The sequence below is a fragment of the Rhipicephalus microplus genome, chromosome 2 (genome assembly GCF_043290135.1).
Source record: "Rhipicephalus microplus isolate Deutch F79 chromosome 2, USDA_Rmic, whole genome shotgun sequence".
NCBI lineage: Eukaryota > Metazoa > Arthropoda > Arachnida > Ixodida > Ixodidae > Rhipicephalus > Rhipicephalus microplus.
Window position 1 is genome coordinate 249,558,730 of NC_134701.1, and position 26,358 is coordinate 249,585,087.

Here is a 26,358-nt window from a genome sequence, read left to right on the forward strand (position 1 = left end):
GTGCTCTGTATTCAGCTCTGCATATGCGGTATATCAGTACTCGACATGGTGTTTTTGTTATCACCACGTGACAAGCATGATTACCTGCAGAGGCAGCAGCGCTAGATGTAATCAGCTCTTAATTCCACACGATTGTTCAGGAAATGAATATTGCCGATGAAGCTATTGGCTCGTAAGCGATTTCAATAGGTGAGAAGTAGCTGCTGCTTCTTTCGCAATGTCACCCAGCTTCTTCCTAATCATCCTGAACTTGATAAGGAGGCATTGGGGACTATACAAAGAATATAGGATGAATTATGAACAGAAGCAATTAAAACAGGTGTCCTCACTGCAACTGAGTTTGTTGGTAAGGGCGCTGCTACAGCCAGTTGTAATTAGGAGCCGACTGTTTTTTTTCTTTCTTTTATTATGCTTGCACTGACCAGCACAACCACTACAAGCTCTAGAAAACTATGTGTATTTTCAGTGATACAGCCAACTGAAAAGAATGTTGAGGAAATATACAGCAGCTAATCAAATTTACGCTGCACTGCACATGCTCGATTTTTCAAAAATAAGCACATGCAAAGTTGCAAAACATAAAACTTGGACCATTAATAAAGGTGCCGTAATTTATGTTGTCATCTTGCTATTATGAGATTTAAGATCACAAACATTTCGGCTTTGTGACAAGCGATGGTTCTCAACACTGAGCATTCATCAGAGTGAGTATAAAGCATGTGGTTCAGTTCCGTGAATGTTACAGCCCTGGCATCGCACCCACTGAGAAACTCCATAAGCTTGGTGACAGGTCGTAGCAACAGAATAGATATGACAGCTCAGCTTAAAGGTGTCATAGCTGCACTGAAACACCGTGGTGATGACTTCAGACTTCATTGAAATACTATGAAGTTGTAGTAGTTGGATCTCAGGCTTAAAAAAATTTATTCTTATTTGGAGTTTTTGAAACTATTTTTTCATACTGCCTTATCATTCAAACATTCTTCCTGCACTTCCTGAGCAAGAAAGAAGCCTTTGGCGACAAATGCACAAGGCAGTGAATTTCAATTTAATAAAATTTAGGCGTAACAAAGTATTGCCGGTTGTAGACTGTTATATCGAGGTTTAGCTGTATTTCAAACATGAATGGTCACAGCAAGTGCACCAAATCATTTTTTAAAATTTCCTATTGTTGTGACACCAATGGCTGCAGAATTTGTCTTGTAGGTGCCGTGGGTGTTGAAAACAGAGCGGTGAGCCAAAAAATGCCAATTTAAAGCTAAGCCTGATGAGATATTAATGATGCAATATTCACTTTAACTTGATAGTAACCACACCTACTTTATCAGTACTTCGCCCAAAAGAAAACCGATGTGAAAAGTTTAAAAGAGAATAAAAATAAATGGCTGGCTACTGTAAAAGAAACTTTGTTTCATGGTTCCAAACAGGCACTGTTTACTGGACAAACATAATTTTGCACACTCAACATGACAAAAGACCCAAAATAATGAATGGTGGTGAAGTCTCTATCATATGAATAGTCAAAGACTATGGAGATGCTGATGCTGCCTTAAACAGTGTACACTATACTTTAAAAGCAGAGTTAAAACGCACACGGAATCACCTTTCTTTCTGCATTTAAAGTAGGCATTTTCAGCTGGCAGTGTGCCTTCCCACATGCAAGCCTAAACCTATGTACCCGACCAGAGACACATAAATGAAGAGAGGTTAGTTGTCAAATTCTGCCTGGCAACTACCTATTCTTTTTCAGGACATAGTTATTGTTGCTGACTGAATTTGGCTAACACATTCTACAACAAAAACTAAAACAATACATCAATTAGGGTCTTTCAATGTTTTCCAGTCAAACGCTGCACTAGACTTGAAAAACTTTGGGCAAGATCTGTACAACCGTGACTCATGCACGAAGACATGTATCAAGGCGGGCATGTTCATTGTTCTCATCACAAGGTCCTGCATGGCTTTGTGTTAACACTCTGCTAGAGGAGCTGGCATCACTTGGCCCCTGTTGCACGACGTACCAAGGTCGTCAACACAGACTGTGCAGTATTTTCGCCAACGCGATGGTATAAAGAAACACAAAACAACTATAGCGATTCCGTGCCATTCCACCCTTGTGGCCTGCCCCAGAACAGGAATGCCTACGAGATTTCCACGAAAGGCGATTGTTCCAGGAGGGTCCTCAGGACAGCACAGTGTGGGGTGTTGGGAGAACATTGCGGGCTTGCCATGTGCGCCATGGCTACGGCATGAAGAAATAAATTATTGATGATGAACATAAAAGGTCCCACAATGAGATTCTTGCAGGAGTCTGCAGATGCTTCACGGGTATCTGTCCAGATTCGCACCACTTAAAACATTGGAGAGGACCGACGGTCCTGCTGCGATAGACTACCTGCAACAAAAAAAAAAGGAGACCCTTAAGCTTTGCCTTCCACACACAAACAAACACACACACACACACACACACACCACACACACCACACACACACACACACACACACACACACCACACACACCACACACACACACACACACACACACACACACACACACACACACACACACACACACACACACACACACACACACACACACACACTAATGCCTTCCCAATCGCTAGCCTGCCTTCAAATCTTGCTTCTCTCTTGAGACCTGAAGTGGGCCCCAAGGAAAGCCAAGGTGCAAACACCCTCTGGATTCTATATTTATTGCGTCTACCTTGAACTTTCACTCACAACAAGAGATGCCACCGCCAACACAGGAAACTCTGCAAAGTGATCACGTTAATGCATTCACGTTAATATTGAAGCTGTAATGGAGAAAGCTCCAACAAGCAGCAATGCATGCTGCCCACAAAAAAGTGGCGCCAGTAGAAACAGCGGTGACGACGAAACTCTGAAAGTACATGCACATCCAATGCTCCAAGAGTCAAAATGATGATGCTTGCCGGAACTGCTGAAGATGAAACTGCAGATGATGCGATCATAGAAAGCCAACGATGCAGTTCCAAAGGCACATGCATGGTCAATGTACACAAATTGAAAACAATATCACTCTTTGTTGCAACCACCGTACATGAAACTGCGGTCACAATTGTCGCAATTGTCAATAGCAACTATGCAGCTCAGTATGCAGCTAACACAGTCGACGATTCAAGGCAAAAACGAAAAAGGCACAAAGTGTTCCGGATTGACTGTTTTTACTGGTTGCTATGGCGGAGCAGACTTCGACTGAGTTTTCGAATTGGCTCTAGTGAAGCTTTGACAAGCGTACTTGCTGCCCTCCATGCAGAATCAAATACGTCCAATGCAAAAAAAAAAAAAAAAAAAAAAAAAAAAAAAAAAAAAAGAAGCACACACCTTGCAAGACCAGAACACGAGTCATTAGCAGATCTTGTGACCATTTATCGTCCATACATGTTGCAATGAAATTCAGCAACAGAAAACGCTTTCACGCGTCTTGTCAATTTTGCTGCAGCAGGGTGCGACTGTACCCCTGACAGTCTGCTTCCATAAGAATTTGAAGTAAAGCGAGTGAAGCGCTTCTTTAGAAAGGGGTGCCTAAAACGAGCATCAGAGACGCACCTGAGAACAGCCTTCAAGACGTCGCTGTTCCTGCCACTGCGGCATCCTCTGTCGCCGGCTGCGACTGCTGTGGAGTCTGTGGCTGTGCGGCGGGGATGTCGAAGATCTCTGCAAAGAGTGGAGGCAAGCGCAGTGCATGCCAGTGCGGGCGCAGCCAAGCCAAGTGCCGGGCATGTGCCAGCCCCAGGGCACGTAGGGGCCCCAGCAGGGCTAACGCCCGCCCAGGGAGCCCCGGGTCCCCCGGGTGGTTGCGGCCCGCCTGCAGCCGCAGCGCCTCACACAGCCGACGCTGGCCCAAGTCAATGGCTTTGCTGTCGTACAACCCGCTGCGCTCTGTATTCACAAAAGGCAGGAATGACACACTCAATCCTTTCCGATGTATTCATGCATGATTGGGATTGAGAGTAGCACTCAGGGTGACATTGAAGCAACACGACAACGCAGGACCAACAACTCAATGCAATGCAGTCGCCCCATTCTTTAACTATTGTGTGTGAGCGACAGCTTTTTGTGCGTATCTTTGCCATATGACTTAATTAGGCTCCAAAAAGAGTGAGAACAAGTGCATGCCCACAAAACAATTTTTTGAAACTTCATTCCATCATATAGTGCTGACTGCCAGAAAAGTCGCCGCTGCGCACGATAGCTCAAGATTTGGACGGCTGTTCCATCTGAGAACCACGCATTTTTGCAAGCTCAATCTATTACTTCATTCTTGATGTTGGCCATTGCTAGTTCAAATCAAAAACAATTTTGATTTGATTTGAACAGGTCACAGAGAACAAAAAACGTGATCCCAGAATAGGAAATTTACTGCAGTTAAACCCCTTCATAAGAGATGTTGATGTAAGAGAGGTGGCTGTAAGGGACACTAGCGTGCCTACATTGAAACAGGAATTCATCAGAATTCATCAAAAGACCCCACACACAAAGGGACAAGAAGAGATTTCTGATGCATGTCTCCCAATAAAGTGCTTCAACTACATCACAAAAATTTATATAACGTCTTTCCGGGCAGTGTGATACAACAGTGTTTTGGAATGTGTAAAGAATGCTGTCACTCGTTGACAATCATGCATCGGACATTATTAGCCAAGCGAAGTTTTGTGAAAGTGAAGGTATACAGTAAAACCTCGGTGTTAAGAATCTCGCAAGGTTATGAAAAACATTTGTATCAACCGAAATTCATACCACCCAAAAACATGGAAAGTCAGTATGCGACAACAGAAAGCTGGCGTACGTTTTCATTTATTGTTTCTTAGGATCGCAGCAACATCGTGAACAGTTCTGAATGATTGCCAGCAAAGTTTCTAGGTATCAATGATAATGCTTGTTTTGTAAATATACGTGTGCATAGAACCTGATGTGTATTGACCTGTCACAGCTAGTTGCCCCTTCTTAATCCTAGTGTGCGCATTTTCGCATGACACCTGTTTTTCAGCAAAAACAGCCTAAAGGGGCATTTTGCAAACCATGTTAGAGGCCATAACACTTGAGAACTGATGCCGTGTGTTGTTATTTTCTTCTCGTGGTGGTGTGGAGGCTGTTTTTCGGGCAGTACGTACCATGTTTGAGCCTCCCGTGCAAATATGTTGCGAGGCCCAGCTGCTTTCTCAATACCACTCTTTCCCCTTTTGTACCATGCCTGATTACGAAGCCATGACTTGCATCGACGTGGCAGGCACGTGTAAACATAGCACAACATCACTGCCTCGAGAACAGCAGCACACATAAACGTGTTGGGGGGGGGGGGGGGATTGCGATGCTATTTGTGATCTATGATATGCGCGCACAATATCAAGATATGCGCGCACAATATCAGAGGACAGCACGCCCCGCTGATGGCCGATTTAGACAAACTGGCACCATGAAGGGAATGCCCACGCTTAAGCTCGCGCGGCCGCGTTGATTGCTGTCTTCCACGGCAGCGTGAACAGCACCTGTTCAAACCTGTGTGGTAGCGTACGTTCGTATCTAACGTCCCAAGGTGAAAAACAGTTCGCAATCGCTGAGCTCCATTACATTGCAGGCTAATGGGCCCTGGCAGGGACCACATAAAAATTTGTACCACACCTGAATCGTACAAGCCAAGATCGTATCACCGAAGTTCCACTGCACAACCAAAATTTAGCGAAAATATGGCACATCTCTTGTGGCCATCAAATAAGTTGCTATTCCTTTTAGATTACCGTATTTACTCGATTCTACCGCGCCCTCGATTGTAACGCGCACCCGATTTCCACCGTGAAAAAAAAAACAACGTAAGACATCGATTGCAACGCGCACCCATTTTTCTCGCTGGCCCGCACGATCACACCACTCGAAAAAACGACTCATTTCGGGAGCGTCTTCCATTTAAATATGAGGTACGGGCGAAGCTTGTGCCCATCTGACGTGTAACAGAGCATTGCCGTCACTGTAGTTTTACTGTGGACCAATGTCAGCACACGAACTTGCTTCGCCCTCTTCTCGACGGTTGTGGTGCCAGGCATGTCGAAGTAAAGAGGCGTCTGATCGGCATTCCCGATTCGCCCAAGCAAGTAGCCGTTGTTGCGCCGCAAGTTTAGGACGAACCTCTGAAAACTGTGAAGCTTTTCATCGTACTCCTCCACAAAACTTTTCGCATATACATGTTCCCCTTCGGAGGGAAAAGCGTTTCCTCTTCATAAAGTTAGTTAGCCAGCACCTGCTCGCTTTAAACTGGCTCCACATTAGACGTTTTTCTAAGACTAATTGCATAGCCCGCACTTCGAGCAGTTCTGTCGTCACGGGCCGCTGTGCCGCTCGCTGCTCAAGCACATACTTGCCGAGCAGCTCTTTAATTTGCGGAAACCGACCCTGCTGTGGTCCACTGAAGCCTTTGCGTGAAGCTTTGCTGTCGACAATCTTCTGCTTTTGTTTCCGCCGATCCCGCACGCACGTTTCGGGAACTCCGAACGACCGCGATGCGGCCCGATTTCTGTCCGTTTCCGCACACGCGATGGCTTTTCTTTTAAAAGCGACATCGTGGTGCACTCGGAGTTTTTGGAGTCGGCCCTTCCACGTCGTCGATGCTAATGCACTACTAGATGACGAACTCCTCAGCACACGTACGAAGTGCCGCACATGGGAAACACATAGGCAGAAATGGCCGACGCGCCATGCCGACGCACGTAGGGGGCGGCCATTTTGGATTTGCCGATGGCAATAGATTGAACGTATTTTTTTTGTTCGTACGCGCATGCGATTTATGAGCTCGCTTAACCGGAAAAAAGGTGCGCGTTAGATTCGAGTAATTACGGTAGGTATCTTGATAGTTTTCATTACTTAGAATACTGAGTGGTGCTCATAAGGTCCTACATAGTTATTAGTCAGTGACTGTACTTTGGCGAAATCACCCAAGGCCCTGCACTCTCGGCAGTCAATAGGTTTTTTTTTAAGTAAGTTTCATGTACGTATATCGGCACAAGCAAGTGGGGACAATCCGCAATGTTGCCAATGAAGCTCTTTCTGTCAAGAGACTTCAGAGGATTTACAAATGGGACAATTCCATTATTTTTTTTTTCTAGCACACAGTCTCAGCAAAAATAAATTCCATGCAGAGACTTGAGAAACACAACGTTAGCTTCCTAACTTACCATTCGTTAGCAGCACAACGGCTGAGAAGAGGCCGATCTCCGTGTCATTCAGCTGGAGGTTGTTGAACGCCACAAAGAAGTTGAACATTGCCGATACAAAGTCGTGCTGAAAGACGAATACGGAAACCTTCAATAGGACCCCTTCATCAGTGCGGACAAGCAGTGTGACTGTTGCAGATGACCGCAAAATACCAGTTGAAAATCTCCACTGGCACACCTTAATTTCTTTCTATTTACAATTAACTTATTATCCTAATGATTGCATTTTTCAGGTAAGATCACATACACCACGAATTCACACACCGTGAGGCAACTGCGATTAAAAAAAGAAAAAAAGGGGGGGTGGGGTCTAAACTTGACGCCATGAGCGGTGCTGACCAACACATTTAACTCATCTTGCAGACATATTATGCAAATACCCAAAAAGAAACTGGTCTAAAGTTGGTGCATGGTAGCTCAATATTCAAAGCACTGCAAGTGCAATGAGGCAGGCGTGGTTAAGCTCCCACTCACAGAGTTGTCTTAGTGTCACTTTTAATTCCCATTTTGGTTACTTGTACATATCAACTAAACTTAATTAGTTTCCTCACCACTCCCCGCTCTATTCACTGTTCGTTCAGAGAATAGAACTTTGGCCAGTGCCATCTCTCCTAAACAATCAGTTTGTGCAGTTCAATTATAACTGAACTGAGGGAAAGAGACTGCTGAGAAAATGCTTTATCAGAGAAACTATCAACTAATTTAATGTTTTTCTTTTGTGTCTTTTTAATGTAGCAAGGTTTTAGAAACACAGATCAGTTGTCATGAATGCTATAAACCATACAGCAAGTAAGGGCAAACTGTAGTTCAGCTCTCATAAGTGTTACCAACAATTTTTTTCCCAACTAAGCCCAAAAAGCACAAGTAGCCTTGCATTTGGTTTTGGTGCGAGACTCTTTTGAGCATAACCACAGAGACCTTGAAATGTTGCTATAGCAAAAGGAGCTTACTCACATCAAACATAAGCTCGAGCTGCTGCCGAATGAGGTAGGTGCCATCGCTAAAGGTGAGCGTGTCGTGTGGGAGACCAACCAGCACTCCTTTGGATACATGTACCAGCCACACTTCAAAGAAGCCGGCCTGCATGGATCAGCATGAACATGAACAATTATTGAAACAACATGAACATGAACAATTATTGGAGCATGCGTACCTGTTCGATTTGCCCAGCAAACTCGTAATTTTATGAGCGTGTTAGAAATCCCCTGAAAAACCACCCCAACCCCACACTCCGAAAGAAAAAAAAAGGACATAAGCTGTACAATTTTCTGGCCTTGGCATGTCGTGTGCGGAACGCTTGTTAGCATTGTTACCAAAGACAGCAATCACCAGTGGCGGCTATTAAAAAACTGCAGGGCAAGTTTATTTAATGAGCAAGTGCCATTACAGTAAGCGCAGGGATGCTATATGGCCTCTGCACAGCTCTGCCCAATAATAAAGAGTTTCTAGCATGAGTTTTCAGTAACATGTATTGATCGGCTTGGAATAACTTCTTTCTTATTTGTGCATACAGGAAGGCATATCTGCCTAGATGGGGCCGCCTGTTGGCAGCTGGGGCTGTTGCTCCTGCACAGCCTCTACGACTCACTGAACGGTCCAAAGTTGGTTTGGGAGTTCTGAATTGAGTAGCGCCGCGGTACCTGTTGCATTATTATTCTAATATGACAGTGAAAATCACCTGCTTGGAGCACCAGAATGTCTTCCTCTCGAAACTTTGGTCGTGATGCCTAACAATGTTACAGCAATGAGTGATGAACATCTAACACAAAACACAAATTAAAACTTTTTATTCATGCTTAGCTCAAAGAAATTTGTGACAAGAGATTGGCGAGCACCAGCACTAACTGCAGGTGTGAACGAACCTGAAGAGCTGGAAAAAATGTAACAGGGACATATATCAACGAGGTTTAACAGCAAGAATGCCGAGCAGTGTTGCAAATGCCAAATAAGGACACATTTTCGGCCCTTAGGACTACAAATATCCCAGTCGCTAGTGGGAAGTTGTGACAGCACTCAGGTATGCATGCGTGGGAGGGGTGCCATCCATACCTTGATGAGAATGAGCTGGTCATCTTGGACGAGATCAAGAAATCCTGGCACCCGCTTGGCGAATTCGACAACCCTCTGGACCGAGGGGGTCACCAGGGTGGCGAACTGCTGCCATAGGCCCAGTTTGCTCTGCTCGGGGCTATCTGGCTGTGGTGCATTGCCCGGGCCCTCGCCACTGCCGCCAACCTCGTCCAGGCTCTGCATCCCCCGCACATGACACAAATACCACACCCGTGCTTGTTCGCATCCCAAATGCAGAAAGAGATCAGAACAGACTGTCTACAAATTCTGCAACAAAACGCACAAATACGCAAGAGATATTAAGTCATATAAATTTTTAGCATGTCTGTCCATTTTGAAAGGATAACCTTTTGGGCCAGTAGGTAAGGCACACCAGTGGGGAAGCAATGCAAACATCTTCCTGTCCACCTTGAGAAATGTGTTTCCAATAAGCATTCACAGTAGTGCTTGTACCGTCTGCCTCATTTGGAGTCCTGTCACGTTTCGTGTGATTTATTTCAGTCTAACATGGTTCTATCACTCAACAAGACATTAGCTTTAAATCAACATGCTCTTATGACTATATATGTGTCTAGTATTGGCACAGCTCCTCTTAGCATAAATTACAGGAATAGATAACCTCTCAGAGATAAATTAAGTTAACTGCATTAATAAGAAAGTTTCTATTGAACTTACACTACTTTTTCATTAAACATGAATTTTAATATTATTTTCTCACTAAAGTCACAAAAAATATTCTTTGGTGCCCCACGCAGCAATAAAGCAGAGATACATACGATGGACATTGTGTGACCTTTTAGTGGTGTACACTGTTATTTGTCTCTATATTATTGTAGAAATGTAGTAGTCCTTTTTCATTAAAATGTTTATAACTTAAAATGTGCACATACAATTTCGTTGGTATTGAGCAGACAGTGGTTCTGCTTTCGCTTGGTGAATGATATGATGCTCATGAGCGGCAGCAAGACGGTTGCTAGCCATGTACTTAGCTACACTTGTCGACAAGTTGGAGAAGTGCTGGGAGCACCTGGATCATGAGATGACAAGCATTCGAAAAATTCATTCTACCAGCGTTTTTTTTTTTTTTTTTCAGTCGTTATTGGGTGTAAGCATTGGGTGTAATCAACAGTTTGCAAGGAGGGCTGTCGGCATCGCTATCGTTTCTCAGCGCTGCTGGACGAGGCACCCGTACTTTTTTAGTGACTTCTGAGATAGAAAAATGCTATTTACAGTATACCCACACCCTTTTAAAATCAACCACAGCAGAAATAACCACTACTGAGGGGGCCACTTCATTACACCTTAAAAAAAAATGTGTTGACAAAGATCATTTGTCACCTAATTTAACCAGCATGACACTTCAAATGTTGAGCAATCTCAGGGAAAGTAATGTACTGTGTGGTGATTTTGTCAGCCAGTGACTGCACAGAAAACAAAAGCAAGTTTCCTTGGCGCTGGAGCAGCGATCGTGATGAATGTTTCCTGAAAGGGGTTCACGACGTGCGGCAACCGCAGGTCATGTCCCGTGACGAGTCTGCCGTTGGCGACGCCGCATTCACGGTACCTTGTTATTTTTTGTTTGAGTGTCATATTGGGAATATTGTATTACGTCGGTTAGCATGTCACTAGTGACATATCCGATTCCGCTGGCGACATCATTGTTTTAAAAGCAAGCGAATAAACGTACAAGTGTCTGGTTTGCTCGATGTGGCTTGCGTCTCTATGTGGTCCACGAGCACAACATTCGTTATATATCCCACATAGTGAAGGTGCTCACCTCCTCATTTAGTACGAGTACGTTCTCGGAAGGTATTTTGTCAACGAGTGCTATTCAAGCAGTGAATGCATCCTTATACAGCAAACAGCATTGCCAATGCATCCAGCTCAACCTACCGACTGATGGAGATTGTGCACTTACCTTTTCACTGCAATGCCACTGTGATGCGACACTGACATTACGCCACAAGTCCCTTTGTCACTATTGCCCCAATTTTCCTAACTCTCCAACCAATCCCTCTTCACACCCGTGCATCTAATTGATAAACAACAATACCATGTACCTAGAATGATCTTTTAATGCTATTGTTCAAACAAAAAAGTTTGAGAGAAAATATGAGATAATATGTATAAACCAACGCCTCCTCTAGAAAGATGCCTGAGGAATGGCTGGCGCTCCCAGCGGAGTTGGCCTGCCTTCAGTTTTAAACATGCTCCGCGCGGTGGCGCTCGCGACCGACACTATTATCACGGCGACGGGCGGTACCAGCTAAGCGTTTTTCATCTGCGGCCCATAGGGGCGCGACAGTCGAGAGTTGTTCGAGACCTGCAATTGTGCACCACTGTTTCGGAGGCTATGCGAAGTGTTGCGTTGTTGCACCGTCCGCCACAGGTGACGCTAGCGACCGAGAACAATTTCAAAATGAAGGAGGGAAAGTGTGTGGCAGCTGCTTTTTTTCTCATGCGGCAGGCATCTTCCTAGAGGAGGCGTATAAACAGAAGATTCATCTAGAACCAAATCATTGTTTGGCCTGTCTGTCCGCAAGAATTGTACACATAAACAGACTGCAACTTATTTTAAAGGAATGACTGTGTAAGTTAACTGCCGTGTTGAAGATACATATAGACAGAGATGGTAACACAAAATGAAAAGAGAAATAAGTGATGCAACAGCTACTGATGCCAGTATTGGTTCATCACATTCGCTCAGTACAAATCTCAATGGTGCAACTTTAAAACATGATGACAGCAACAGCAACTGAGGAGGCTGCCATTAGGGCATTCACGTCATAATACGTGATTCACTTGAACCCAGAATGATATTCCCCCCCCCCCCCTTTATTTAGGTATAATCACATACCAAAATGAAGGGTCGACTTAGATTTGAGAATTATTATTACTATTTAATGTGCCAGTTTATAATCAGGTGGTTGTCAAGCGATTTCCAAGATAGCACTGCACTGTGTGGCCAGTTTGTCAGTTTGGTATATGTCACCATCTGTTCATTGTAGCTTTGATATTGCTGCTTGAAAAATATAGTATTGCAGATGCTACTAGCTGCACTGGTAGCCAATCGAATTACACCAGTTGTCATTAACACTGGCGTCGTAGCTCTGTATAATGATTCATTGCACGTTTACTGGTTCCATATTTGCTTCTGAAGCTGCGGCGCGGCTGACACCATGCTGTATCACTGAAAATCTTTCGCCATTTCAGTGAACCTGGCCTGTCGATGATTACAACTTTAGTGTAAGTGTGGCGATGGCCACAAACACAGTGGTAGTCACTGCTGACGAACGTGCGAGTACGATTTGTTGGCAACCACAAATAACATAATTCTTTTGTTTTTGTTTTTTCTTGAATTGTACGCATTTGATTAAACACAGAAAGGAGCAAAAGTACAAAATTAAAAGGTACAGGCAATATAAGAAATGAATAGCACTGCTCTCTTTTTTTGCTTCATATCACAGTGAGGTGCCACGTTGCATGTGAAGTGTGAGGATATGTGGGCTTGACCTGTGCGAACCTTTCCATGAACGTGACAACTGTGTGAACAGTGGGGATGCATTCATACATCACTTCCCATTGTTCCTGCTGTATGAATGCATTAAACATTACAACGAAAACGAACCACACCAGCTTTGAACACTCATGCCGCAAGCACCCCCTAGCCAGGCTCATGCTTATGCACACTCACGAAGATGGCTGGCCGGCGCACGAAGGCACGCGTCTTGTCTTCCGTGTAGGCACAGTGGGCATGATGTGCCTGTGAAATGGTGAGGATGATGTCGTACATGGCGAGCTGCTGACTCTCCAGGTCCCGTGCACACTGGTCTGCCTCTCCAGGGCTGCCCAGTGAGAGGCCCTCTTCACCCGAAAGGCCAGAAGAGCCTCCCCTTTCCCGAGAACGCTTCGGCACTCTCCCGTACCGCACCGCTGCACACACCATCAATACGTATAAAAAGCCAGCGCGAAAAACAAAAGCCAAGGCGATGATAACGCCAAGACGAGCTGAGATGAGCCACGAAAAAAGTTTGCCGATTTTCACTTAACTTGGATACACCTGTGTTCTTTTAGTTACCAATTTGACATCACCCCGTTTTTTTTTTCTTCGGTCTCCTCCTCATTTCAGGTGACCCTGCAATCTTCCATGAATGTTTTTTGTTCAGGGTTCAATGTCACACTAAGGACGATAATTATTTAAATGTAATGTCTGGTCTCCGAGAAATCTGCCTTTTCCTTTTTTTTTGTAACATCAGGTAAACATTATATTGTGACTGTACACTGTCAGTTTGGATAAACAGTCAGCACATAGTTGCCCATGGCTACCTGGACCATCACTGCATACCCTTCAGGCGGCCATGGCCACACTTCCTACCGACAACAGCAAGAGATCACCAGAGGCCTTTCTATAGAATGGCATATATTACAGGGACACTAAAAGAGAACGAAAATTCTCTCGTCAGAAATACAATTTCACAATACCCTCAACACGACAAGATGCTTTGGTAAGCAAGGAAACAAATAAATAGCATACAGGTGGCATTGCCGCTTTGAAGTTCTCGCAATTACTTGCTGCAAAGTCACGAATTTTACGTCTGATAGGACATCCGTAATCGTTTGTCGCTAAAAAAATAATTTTCGTTGTGTTCCGAGAAACATAAAGTCTTAAGATACCCAATTTCAGAAAATTTCACTAAGCCAATCTGGTCAAAATATGCAAAAGACTTCAAATTCATTACATCACATGGGCATTCTATGTACTAAACTCTTGGCACGAAATTCAAGTATAAAACCTTGACCTTCAATTCCTTTTCTAAAAATTAACCAATGATGGTAAAATCAGTGACAATAGTGTTCTGAAATAATATTCCATCTGTCTAATTTAACTTGGTGTTGCACATTTTGATAGAGATGGTACATTAATTGGATAGTGAGGCATATTTTACTATATTATTTAGTGAAATAAGTCTGGCATATAAGTTAAACAGAAATTGACAGTCAGGAGGAAATGCCATAAAACAGACGGCTGGCCCTTATCTAATGGTTGCCTGAAGTTACAAAGAAAATGAAACAGATTTCCCAGATGGCAAGTGTTAACCTTAATAAAACCATCCCATGCTTGGTGATCTAACCCTAGACTAGAAAATTTGTGGGTGATTGCCCCATCACATGATATATGCGAGAGACAGCAAATCTCTCAGCGATGCGAAATTGATAGCTCAAAACACAGGCATATGCAAGTCCTGCGAAAATCAGCAGAAGTTCCTCCATAGCTTCGTGCTAGTGTTGCGAGCACAACGATCCTTCCTACCACATAAAGAACTTTGATAAGCTGGACATAAGGAACTTTGATAAGGTAGGGACATTAGCCTCACTGGTTGCATGGTACGCTACCCCAGCTGTTTAGTGGCAAGTCAATAAATACATAGTTTTTAACGGAACCTTTATCAGCCAAGGCTCATTTATTGTTTCACTTCAGTGCTTGAACTGATGATGAGCTTGATGAGAGGTGGCTAAGAAAATGTGTAAGAGAATGAGAGAAACAAGTAAACAAATATACTCACAGTCTCTAGACATGCCCACTGCCAAACATTTCTTGAAGCGGCAGTACTGGCAGCGGTTACGATTTAACCGGATCACCAGGCACTTGCCATCCCTTAAACACCGGTATTCAATTTGCTTCTGGATGCTCCTTCGAAAGAATCCCTGTGCCACAAGAAAAAGAAACAAAACATGAAGCCATGCCATTGAAGTGAACAGCTTTAGGGCACCTGCTCATGTTCCTGAACAGCCAAGAAAGAACTATACTACAACGAAAATAATTGAACTGCCAGGCAGCACAGATCAGAACAAGTAAAAAGGATGCCCCCTGGCAAAAAAAAATCACCGTAACACTAGTGCTGACATCACCATAACGCACACACATATTGGCACATACTCTAAATGAACGTTCGCCATAACGTTAATGCTAAGCAAACACGGCACAAGGCTTAAAATGCAATAGCAAAAATCACTTTCTCCCGAGACGATGTATTATCTACACGTTTTTGAACCTATGTAAACATAACGAGTAAAGGTTGGCAGAGATCGCCAAGCTGAACTGGCCCTATGGGTGCACTAAACTGTGCTTTACTAAGGCGATAAGATTACAGCGGCCTTTGCAGACCATACGCTTAGCTAAACGAAAGGGCTTTCCGATCACAGCAGGCTACTTTACCCGGTGACGATAACATTCCTAGTAAGCTAAGAGCACTTAGTACATAGCGCGACCAATAACTATTCAAAGCTGTACTATCTACACGACGCGAAAGAAGTTTCGTATGTCCGATGCCCGCAGGGACCACAGGGACCAACAACCTCGATAGGCTAGCGTTCACAACACCTCTGACGCTCCGATGTGCACTTCTGGCAAATTATATGGTGATACGCGGATAACATGCTTCTGTAACTAGACGACGTTGACAAACATGATCAATAAACACATTCCGAACCAGGCGTTCACGCGAAAGAGCATCGAATCTTGGCACCAAACAAGCACGTATCGCAGGCAGCTAACAAGCATAGGAAATGGCGACATGGGGCAACAGAAAACACATACGGCGAAAGATCGAGAGCAAAAAAACATCCAGGTACCGACCCGAACATTTTGTGAACGCGCGCACACAGAAACACCAGGCCGAGACAATAAAAACAAAAACAAAGAAATCACTGGTGTCAACGGCCAGGGCGTCATGACACAGCAGAGAGGCCAGAAAGAGTGCGACTTGGGAAACACGACAAATACCTTATAGAATGTCGATGAACTTTCGGAACTTCTGCCCTAGTGTTCACTGTTAATGGGAAGGTGACAAAACACGCGAATTCTCGCAGGAGATCCAAGCGGACAAAGCGAAAAGAAAGTTGTTCCCCAACTTTTCTTTTTTTCCTACGCGGCAGATCGCTGCCCTGTCAGAGGAACCTAGTTTCAAAATAACTCGCCACTACTTCCTACGACCGACTTAAAGCTGCGAACGTTCACGCAACAGCTCTGGCCTAGCCGATCGAACACAGTAAAAACTTCCCTGGGCACACGATCAGTCGATCTTCTCAAGCAGGGAGCCGGTTAAGAAGTTGGGACTCTCACTTACGTCAAGTTTTGCGATATGTGTTTTTGTTCTTTCCTTCGGAGGCAACGTCCCGAGCTGAGTTGGGAGGTTCGGCCGGTTCGGCGCTGAAAGTTGGTCGGACGCTGGCAGCGGTTGTTCGATTGAAGTAATAAGAATTTATAGAGATAGAGATTAGTTAGGTTAACGTCCTGTCACCGCGCGCGGCGACCAGCGGCACAGCCGGGCCAGATGCCCTTTGTTTTAGGTATGCCGTCCCACAAGCAACAAAGTTAAAAAGTTTCTGAACTGCCGACGTTGCTCCCGCTAGTGTTTTTCGCGATGGCGCTGCCGGCAACCGGTCCGACAAGTCAGAAGCGGGTCACCACGACAGCGAGTTTCGGTTTCGGAACGGTTGCGGCCTGCATTCTGTTGCGCATGTCTTCCCTTCGGAAATTGCAGCAATATTTTTAAATTGTCGCCGCCGAGGTTAACATGGAAAGCTAATAACGAACGCGCTATCCAATGTGCATGTGTGAAGTCAGCAAACGTTGGCGCATGAATATTACAGGGGATGCATTATGACACCCGTCGGACGTTTGGGGCCGCAACTTTAGGTGACCATTTCATTTTTTTTTCTTTTCATAACTTGCGATTTTTTCGAATGCCACGGCACCATCACTACATTGAGGACAGGGCGTCTGATTGTACGCGTGATTCAATTGCACGCGATCCCACTTCACGCATCTGATTGCAGATTTATTATCTGTGTAGCATATATAATGCGCCAGTATCATAGCTTTATTTGGTGTTATGAACATTTACAACACGGGACAAAATGCACGTTTCAAAGCAATAAAAAAACTATACGCACCGTAGTAGAGGAAGACACGTTATTTTACTGAACGGTTCTCGATTGGTGACAAGTGAGGGTGGTTTTATTAGTGATATGGTACATACCATATATATAATGACACTACCTAATGCCAAGAATGTTAGACATTTTCGCGCACATCCTCATAGGGAAAAAAAGGGGGGGGGGCATCTTGGTACACAGTGAAAAAAAAAGTAATCATAGAGAGACCGATTGTCATGCTTACTGTTTCCCACCGTGAATTTAATCCCGTTTTCATTGTTTGAAAAGTTCGTACTCGGTCCCATATGTGGTTTCAATTAATGCCTACTTCCAAGTTCTGTGGTTCTATACAAGTTCTTTTCTTCCCCGTACGTTAAACATCTCATTCATTAAGGGAAGGAATCATCCAGCGTTGTTCGTAGGAAAATGGGGAAATGGGGAGGGGGCGTGTAAGCACACACTCAACGCACTATAAATTACGGTACGCGACTGAAAGATAATGTTTACATTCAAAGGGCTGTTACGCGGGTTCGGTTCCTGCTCAAGGTGGCCAATTTTTATATGGGGGTGAAAAGGCAACAACGACCTTGTAAATTCAAGTGCTTCTTAATGAACCTTGTGTAATCAAAATTAATCGGGATAGTGCAACAACGGCTGACCTCAAAACCATATATCGTGTTTTAGGGAAGTTCAGACCTGAGCGTTTACTCCTGGCATGTTCTTTTTGTTAACTTCGGTACCTGTATGTCGTCTTGCTTGCAACGCGGTCAATTTCCCTATTATGGATATACTGCGTTTTCAAGGCTAAACATCAACCACACGCTTTTAGGCTTTATATAGTTTGTGCGCTTGCCTGTAACGTCAAGGACATGGCGGATCGAGCGGCATCCGAACATAGGCATCGTTGATGTAGTTCCGAACACATTGTGGAGGAACATTTCCTGCTTCCTTGCCTTTTCCCCCCTGATACACGGACGCTTACGGCAAATATTAATAATCATTACTACTTCACTGGCACTCCAGTGAGTGTTCTAATACAGCAACCGCTGGGATTTTAATTATTTTAAAATAATTAGGTAAGCTTTCACAGCTGGCTGTCCGCCACGTGCCGTATACTGGCACTGCGCTCTATAAACTTCGAGAGGAGTGCCAGGATAAAATTACTTCATGTGACTGAAAAAAAGGAAGGGGAATTTCATACCTTCTTTTCTTTTCTTTGTTAGGCATAGTACCAATGAATGTACAGGGGATGTTTTTTTTTCAATAATTAAGGTATAAATGTGAAAAAAAGCAAAGTAAACGGCAAAATGACCTGCCGTTAGCAGGGACCAAGCCTGAAACCTTACTAACCTTAGTACACTGCATGGCTTATAGAGTTAGTGACTTAGCCAGGCAGGAGGTTTCAGAGGCTCAATAGTCTCCTCGGTCCCGCTGTTTTACATTTCGTATGCGTGTATATACGGACGCAAACATACAAACACACACGCACGAACACGCACTGTGGGAAGAGCATTATACGGGCGCTTTCCAAAAATGGATGTATGGATGAAAAAAAAAAACTTCATTAACTGTCCGGCAAGACAGTGAAACATTACGGGTCAAGTTCCTATAAGCAGCCTTCACCACGCACTATAAGGATAGCACTGGAAGTAAATGAGCAGTGCGTCATTATGCATATTATTCTCGCTGTAGGTACAAGTACAGGCCTTTGAGAGATGACGAGTCGAATGATCATTACAGTTCATTAGATATTAGAACTTATCTCCACCAAAGAAGCGCGTATACTTCGCGGCGGCGCGAACATCGAGATCTTAGTTACGACATCTATTTCTTATATTAGTTAATTGAAATAAAAGTACCTTGTCAAACCAAAATTAGAATCTAGAAAGGGATCATGGTCGATGAGCCAAAGTCTGCCAGTATACGCACGGCATACGCACAGAAATGCATACATAAGAGTTTGTATGTGCGAGCACATACACATACAGCTAATGCTTAGTTCGAAGTTCGGACAACTTGAAGGGCTGTAGAATTACAGTTTGTGCTACCTAAACGTATACGGTAACTCTATAGAGGGCGTACGTACAGCGCGACGTTGTTTGGTCCCTCTGTGTGAAAAGTGTGCAAAGCGAGTTCACGTTCTGCGCATGCGCCAAACCACAGACCTGATTCTCTTGAAAGCGTTATTGGTGTACGTAGTTTTTTTTTTTTTAGTGTGTGTGTGCGTGTGTCAGAAAAAAGAAGTAAGAAGAACCTTGCAATTTCTGAATTTCTCAGAAAATTTGCCAGCAGAAAAAACCGTGAACACCATGACCTCTCCAGAACACACACACACACAGAAAAAGAGGGGGGGGGGGCAGTTAGAGAGTAAAGAACAAAGCTCCACTGCCGTTACGCTGGCTTATTTATCATTATTTTTTTCTTTCTTGGAAAGTGTAGTTTTGCTGGTCTCTCTCGGAACAACTGATACCAGGAAAGAAACGTTAGGCTGGCGTTGTTCGCACGGCACACGCGAAGCAGGATGCCTCGGGGAGGCGTTCCGAATGACCCAGTAAACCTAAACCACAGCTGCGTTGTAGTGCTTTGTTACGGCTAACTATATCGCGGCCATTTCGGGCTCTCGGCGTCATTGACCTCCGGCGATCTCGAAGCCATCAAGCCGGTTGTTGCGACTCTTACGAAGCTGAGTCGCTTATCGTCCTTTCTTTTCTCGTATACGTTTTGTTTTACATCGCGTCCGAGTTGAAACAATGAGCGAAACTCGAGTCACACAACATACGCGCATACACGATTTAAGCTTTTTCATGTAGCTATGTCTCATCGGCCCTTTCGGATGGATCGTTTCTCGTGAGTTGGCGTATACAGGACACCCGGTGATAATGATGATGTGTGGTTTAACGTCTCAAAACCACCATATGATTATGAGAGACGCCGAAATTCCAGAGCTCCAGAAATTTCGACCACCTGGGTTTTAACGTGCACCCAAATCTGAGGGCACGGGCCTACAACATTTCCGCCTCCATCGGAAATGCAGCCACTGAAGCCGGGATTCGATCCCGCGACCTACGGGTTAGCAGCCGAGTACCTTGGCCACTAGACCACCGCGGCGGGTCAGGCCACCCGGTGAGGCGCGGCTAACATTTACATACAGACACGTGGGCGGGGATCATTGTTGGTTATGAAACGTTGCCGCGGTCATCTACTCGGCGCAAATGAGTACCTTCCTGCAAGCAATAGTACATATATAAATCATCAAAAAATCTTGCCGCGGCACTGCATAGCAACATCATCAGTGACCTTGGCAAATTTCGCTGTTGCACGAAGACGTCTTGCTAAGGAATGGCATGCGAGAGCAACCTGTAGTAAATGAACCTGTGTAAAGATCTATCTGCCCTTCAAGTATAGTTAACACGAGCCCTTTACTATACAGTTTATGTATCACTACCATAATAGTTTTCGCCCACTGACGTCATTTCTTCAAGAATAAAAAAGAAGCAGGACATGACAGCACCAGCTATCGCCCAAGTACGGAATATATGTAACCTGCCGGGTTAGCTAAGCGCGTATGGTGACGCGCTGCTAAGCTCAATGTCGCGGGTTCGACTTGTGGGCACAACTGCCGTATTTCGATGGTGGCTTAAACGCAAGCAACACCCGTTCGCTCGGATTTAGGGGCGCATTTGATAACCCTAGGTGGTCGATATTAATCTAAACTCACCCAGTGCGGCGTGCGCCAACCATATCGTGGTTTAGGCACGTATTAGACCCCAGCAATGCTATGTGCAGCGATGACAGTTAATTAAACGCTACAGAACTGAAGACCATCCGGCATGCCATTCTGGTGCTTCATTTATTTTTTATGTTAAGCGATATGAACCCGGTGCAACAATTACGCACATGAAACGAAATGTGTGCTCGTGTTTAAAAGTATACGCATATTAACTCAGGGGCACCGTGGTCAGGAGGATCGGATGAACAAAAAAATCCCATGTAATGAATACCTCGCAGTTACTTCATTGCTATTTCTCCCAAAGAAAGATGCGTTTCAGAAAGCCGTTGCTCTAACCAGAAAGTTCAATCGCCTGACCTTGTAGACCGACCGAAAGTGCCCTGAACGCACATGTTTTAGGCCCGGCAAAGGTTAACAACACCAGTGCGGTTTTGATTACTGCCGCTTCACATGCTCTCACTGGCAGCGCCTGTCGACATGCGTGACGGTTGCTATTTTGTAGTATCTGTATTTCGTTTCATATATATATATATATATATATATATATATATATATATATATATATATATATATATATATATATATATATATATATATGGGGTGCAATCGAGAACTTTTTCTCCGGAAGCCATGAAATGAAATACTGGTGCACTGGAGCATGTTGAGCAGCGCAACGACAGTTAGAGAGAAAGAATATGCTATAAAGCGGAACGAATAAAAAACACAATCCACATTTCAGAAATAAAGCATTTGTGCTTTGAACAAATCTAGTTAGGCAGCAGTGTCTTACTACTCCATACGCCCACGTAGGAAATCAGGGACGAAGCCAGAAATTTTTTCGAGGATGGCGGGTGTCGTGGTTCATCTTTCAATATGTATGCAATATATTAAAATATATATATACCTGAAAATTCTCAGAAATTATGCAGATAATGCGATATTTGCTCCCGGTCTTCACAACTGCTTTTCTGTAACGGCAGGAATTTACAGATGTTTAAAGGCATCATTTGGGACAGTGGCTAATAAACTTACATTAGTAAACTATATAATTAATGGTGATATATAAAATGTTGGAGTTGATGTTTTTCGTGCGATGAAGGCACCTTAGCTTTCAGCTATAAAAAGAGGACATGCGGCGTTTACACCCCCCTTGCACGCATGCGCAAGGAGGATGTAAACGCCACGGAGGGATGCCTTGAGGTGGGAGAGGGGCTGAGCGTTGACTAGCAGACACTGCCTTGTCGGGGTTGCGAGGAGAAAAAGAAGGTGAGCGTAGGAGAGGAGGGGGAGAGGCACACGCGCAATGTGGGTTAAACGCCGCGCGGAGGATTGCTTAGAGGTGAAAAAGGGGAGAGAGCATAAGAGGAGAGAGAGAGAGCTGGAGGGGACGCGCATGCGCAGTAATGGTGGTCATGCCGCACACTGGATTGAGCTCGACCATAAGACTCTTCGCATCTAAAATCAAAAAAGCAAGACGCACGAAACTAGCGCACAAGTGTGCACGGGACAAGTGCGAACAACTATCACTAATTTCACTTCGTTGTGCGTCAGCAGCGCTCTCCATTCGTAAACGCGGCCGCGGCAGCGAGCGAAGTGACGTTCGTCTTCTTCCGAATTACGAGCATGACGAGCGCGCGCGCAGGAGACACCACGCTCCGTGGAGTCGCGAGGCCGTCGCGCCATCTCGCAAGTGATAAGACACACTAAAGTTTCGAAATTCTTGAAGACCGCCAAACTGTGCATGGTGTGAATAAATGGCTTGCCATTAGCTTCCTCGACAACGCACGCTTCGTGGCATAGTGGTTAGCGATGGATTGAAATACGAGCGAATCCGTAGACAGAGACAGCAAAGACACGGCCAGGCACTTCCTGTCCCTGTCTACGTATCGCGCCCGTATTTCAACCGATCATGAATCACCAACTCGCCCAATCAACCGTTTTGGCGTAGTGATTAGCGCCGCGCGCTGCGAATCGAGAGGTTGCTGGTTCGACGACGCGCGTCTCGTTTTTAGATGCGAAGCAGCTTATAAGAGTCGAACTCAATCCGGTGTGCGGCGTGACCACTTTTGCCGCGCATGCGAGTCCGCTCCCCCTCTCTCTGCTCGCAACGCTAATGCAGGGAGCGTCTGCTAACCTACGCTCGCTCCTCAGGCATTCTTTCCCGCGGTGTTTACAGCCCCCTTGCGCATGCGCAACCTCTCCTCCTCGCTCTCCTCGCCTACACTCCCCATTTCTCGCCTCGCAACGCCGACACAGGCAGCATCCGCTTGCGAGTTTCTTGATAGAAAAAAAAAAAACGACTGCTTACGCTGCACTCCCGTTCAATGCCCCCCCCCCCCCCCCCCCCCGTGGTCTTGACCTCCAACTAAAGTGCCAGTGGGAGATTTCCCCTATACGTTGTTGAACAATAAATATTCGCAGCGTGCGCGTTAACTATAAGCGGACTGCGGGCGTGTCCAGTCGAAGTCTTTTGTCTCTCATTGCCTATTAGCACTGACTAGCATGTTCCAGTAGGAAACACCGGTCCATCACTGCGTGTTTTGCGCCTACCCTGGTTTCTCTCCTGCACGACGCCGCGATGGGCATCAACGCCAACGTCGCCGCCAGTGTAAGCGTTAGCGCCCGTTGCTTCGCATCTACACATTGTTCCCTTTTCTGGGAGATGGTGTAATTGTTTTTCTTTGAAATCTGTTAGTATTTATTTTACAACATCATATCCATGGCGGAAATACGTCAGTGAAAACGTGGTGAACCCCGGCATAAAACACTTTTGTGTTAAAAAACAATGTGGAGTAATGAAATTCAAACAAATTCGACGGTAAAACCGAAGCACCGATGAGCGCTTCAAGCGTACGAGCAGAATGATTTGGTTGGTATGTGAGGTTTAACGTCCCAAAACCACCACGATTATGAGAAACACCGTAGTGGAGGGCTACGGAAATTTCGACCAGCTGGGGTTCTTTAACGTGCACCCCAATCTGAGCACACGGGCCTACAGCGCTTTCGCCACGACCAGAATGACGTCACTATTCAAGACACCAGTTAGAGAGGTTAAGTTCCTCGGTGTTCGTTAACGTACGAGCACCATGCGTGCTATAATTGCAAGCGCAACCCGCAAACCGCACAATGAGGTCGGTTGATGGTCGATATAACGACGCTCATTCACTCTGGACGTCTCACAAGAATATCAAGATGCAAAAAAAGGGGGGGGGGATGATTTGCGCGTCATCAAAGTCCGGGTAGTCCAATTTCTTAATAGACTTCCTAGCAGTGAGGTTTATGGCCACATATATAGAGAAAAGATAACACTTCTTACGAAGTAAAAAATAATGTTCAGTGAACCCTCAGCTTGTGACCCCATTCATCAATGTTGTCGTCGCGGCCCCGGTTATGTGACTCATATACTCGTGCAACAGTGGCTCTTTATCAATCAAATTCATAACGTGACCAGAGTCTGCTTATAGATTATGATGTGATCGCGGCATTGATTCATTGGCTTGATCGTTTTATCCGAGTGTATTCCTCTAGTATTAAATGTTGACTGAGTGGCGCAGTTGCCTTCCGCGGGGTAACACGGCATGCCAAAAGATTTCTTATTATGAAAACGGAGCTCTGCAACAGAATCTCAAGGATATGCCATGTCACTGTGCCACGCAGAAAGGAATTAACATCACGTGTAATGTAGTAGCTTGCTGATCTTTCAATGTAGGTAATTAAGTTTGTGTGCGCTGTTTCGGAAATCCATGGACAGGCCAGCCCGAGTGATCACCTCTGCCAATGAAGGCTATTCCCGCTTTGCGCATCATGCCGAGGGGTTTTAAATTAAAACGTGCAGAGGTGCACTCTTAATATTGCTTAATTAAGAGTAACATATAAAATATTTACGCTTAAAACAACAGAAAATAAATGCAAGACTGCATTTTCTTCTGTCTACGTATTCCGACGAATAAGCAAGGCAACATAAAAACTTCTTGGCTTAAAAAAAGAAAAAAAAGCTCACAGTGTCCTTTATGAAAAACTTCAAATTCAAAAGTCTTTTTTTTCCCACTCTGTTGATGTATTGATACTCTTCCCACCCGCACCCCTCCGACAGCTTTCCGCCCATAGCACAGTTTTCTAGGCCTATCGGAGACGTAGCAATCTTTCTGCACTTCACTTATCATTATGCACTGCCTCCGTGATCAGCCCATTTCTGACCAACCAACAATGTCGCGTGATGACGGCATCATGTGACGTCAACATGACGTCCCGTGGCGAAGTCGTCACGTGATGGTGCTTTTTTTTTTGCATCACTCGTGTTGATGCCACCGAAGCTGACGTCGACGGGCAGTTTTAGTGTTTGGTGTGGCATCCAGTGCTTTCGCCTTAAAAGGGCACTAAGGTCGAATAACAATTTATGTCAGAGTGAAAGCTCAATGTATGACAACGGCTGAAACGACAATATTGTCAACAGCAGTGCCCTACTTACCGAGAAATTAATATAGATGCACGAGAACACTAAGAGGTTTCTAGACCGCTATTTCAGCAATCAACATCAACTTAATATTTGCATTTAGTGTACCTTTAATTAATAAGAGCTCCTCGAAAACTTCAGAGTTCGAAAAATGTATTAACACGCAGGTCATGGCACGAGTTCTTGTTAAAATGTACATTTTTTGAACGTGCACTCAGCACCATAAACGAAGACGACGAAGCGAAAGAGAGTGAGAGCTCACCTTGCAGCCTTCACAGGAGGTGACACCGTAGTGGTAACCGGACGCCTTATCTCCGCACACCTTGCACGCCACGAACGACTTGGCTGGGCTGCTGCTATTGGAGTCGGCTGCCGCGAAGCTTTGTTCTGCGCAGAATAGAGAGAACGACAATCGATCAATCAATATGTCAATCAATGAATTAATCAGCCAATCAATCAATCAATCAATCAATCAATAAATCATATGCAGTTCACTACAAGGGAAGAGATAGTTGGAGAATCATTTCGAATATCACTACATAGCTAAAGTTGAATGTATACGCGATAACGGCGTTGCTTGTGCACGAGATCATTAGACTGTACTCTTCAGTCATTGAAACACATTTCAGCATCTTTAAGGAGCAGGCATTATACTCCTCACGGGTGTTAATATACTCATGGCATTATCGGGAGTCGACAGCACCACGGTGGTACTTAACAATAATCATAAGATGAACCTAATAAATTAAATTATAAAACGTCAAATGCCTAAAATATACAACACAATAGACACAACGCGTTTCTACAAACATGAAATGCTGCGAACCGTATTTCCACAGCAGAAAACATCTGAAAAAAGTGCTGGAAGTACACAATGGACATCCTTATTATCTGCAATACTGATTCATTAACTACGGCTTTATC

The 26,358-nt window shown here is 44.7% G+C and overlaps 1 protein-coding gene across 1 annotated transcript in view; it reads right to left on the reverse strand.

Moving 5' to 3' along the window:
- Positions 1–2,190: 2,190 nt before the first annotated feature.
- Positions 2,191–26,358, reverse strand: part of Eip78C (Ecdysone-induced protein 78C) — a 108,632-nt gene continuing 84,464 nt past the window's right edge. The window contains exons 2-9 of the mRNA XM_075879002.1: positions 25,697–25,821; positions 14,878–15,019; positions 13,008–13,246; positions 9,293–9,490; positions 8,198–8,323; positions 7,205–7,310; positions 3,588–3,920; positions 2,191–2,395 (exon numbers count right to left, since the gene is read on the reverse strand). Coding sequence (XP_075735117.1) covers positions 3,601–3,920; positions 7,205–7,310; positions 8,198–8,323; positions 9,293–9,490; positions 13,008–13,246; positions 14,878–15,019; positions 25,697–25,821 — 1,256 coding nt within the window. The 3' untranslated portion in view covers positions 2,191–2,395; positions 3,588–3,600. The remainder of the gene's footprint in view (positions 2,396–3,587; positions 3,921–7,204; positions 7,311–8,197; positions 8,324–9,292; positions 9,491–13,007; positions 13,247–14,877; positions 15,020–25,696; positions 25,822–26,358) is intronic.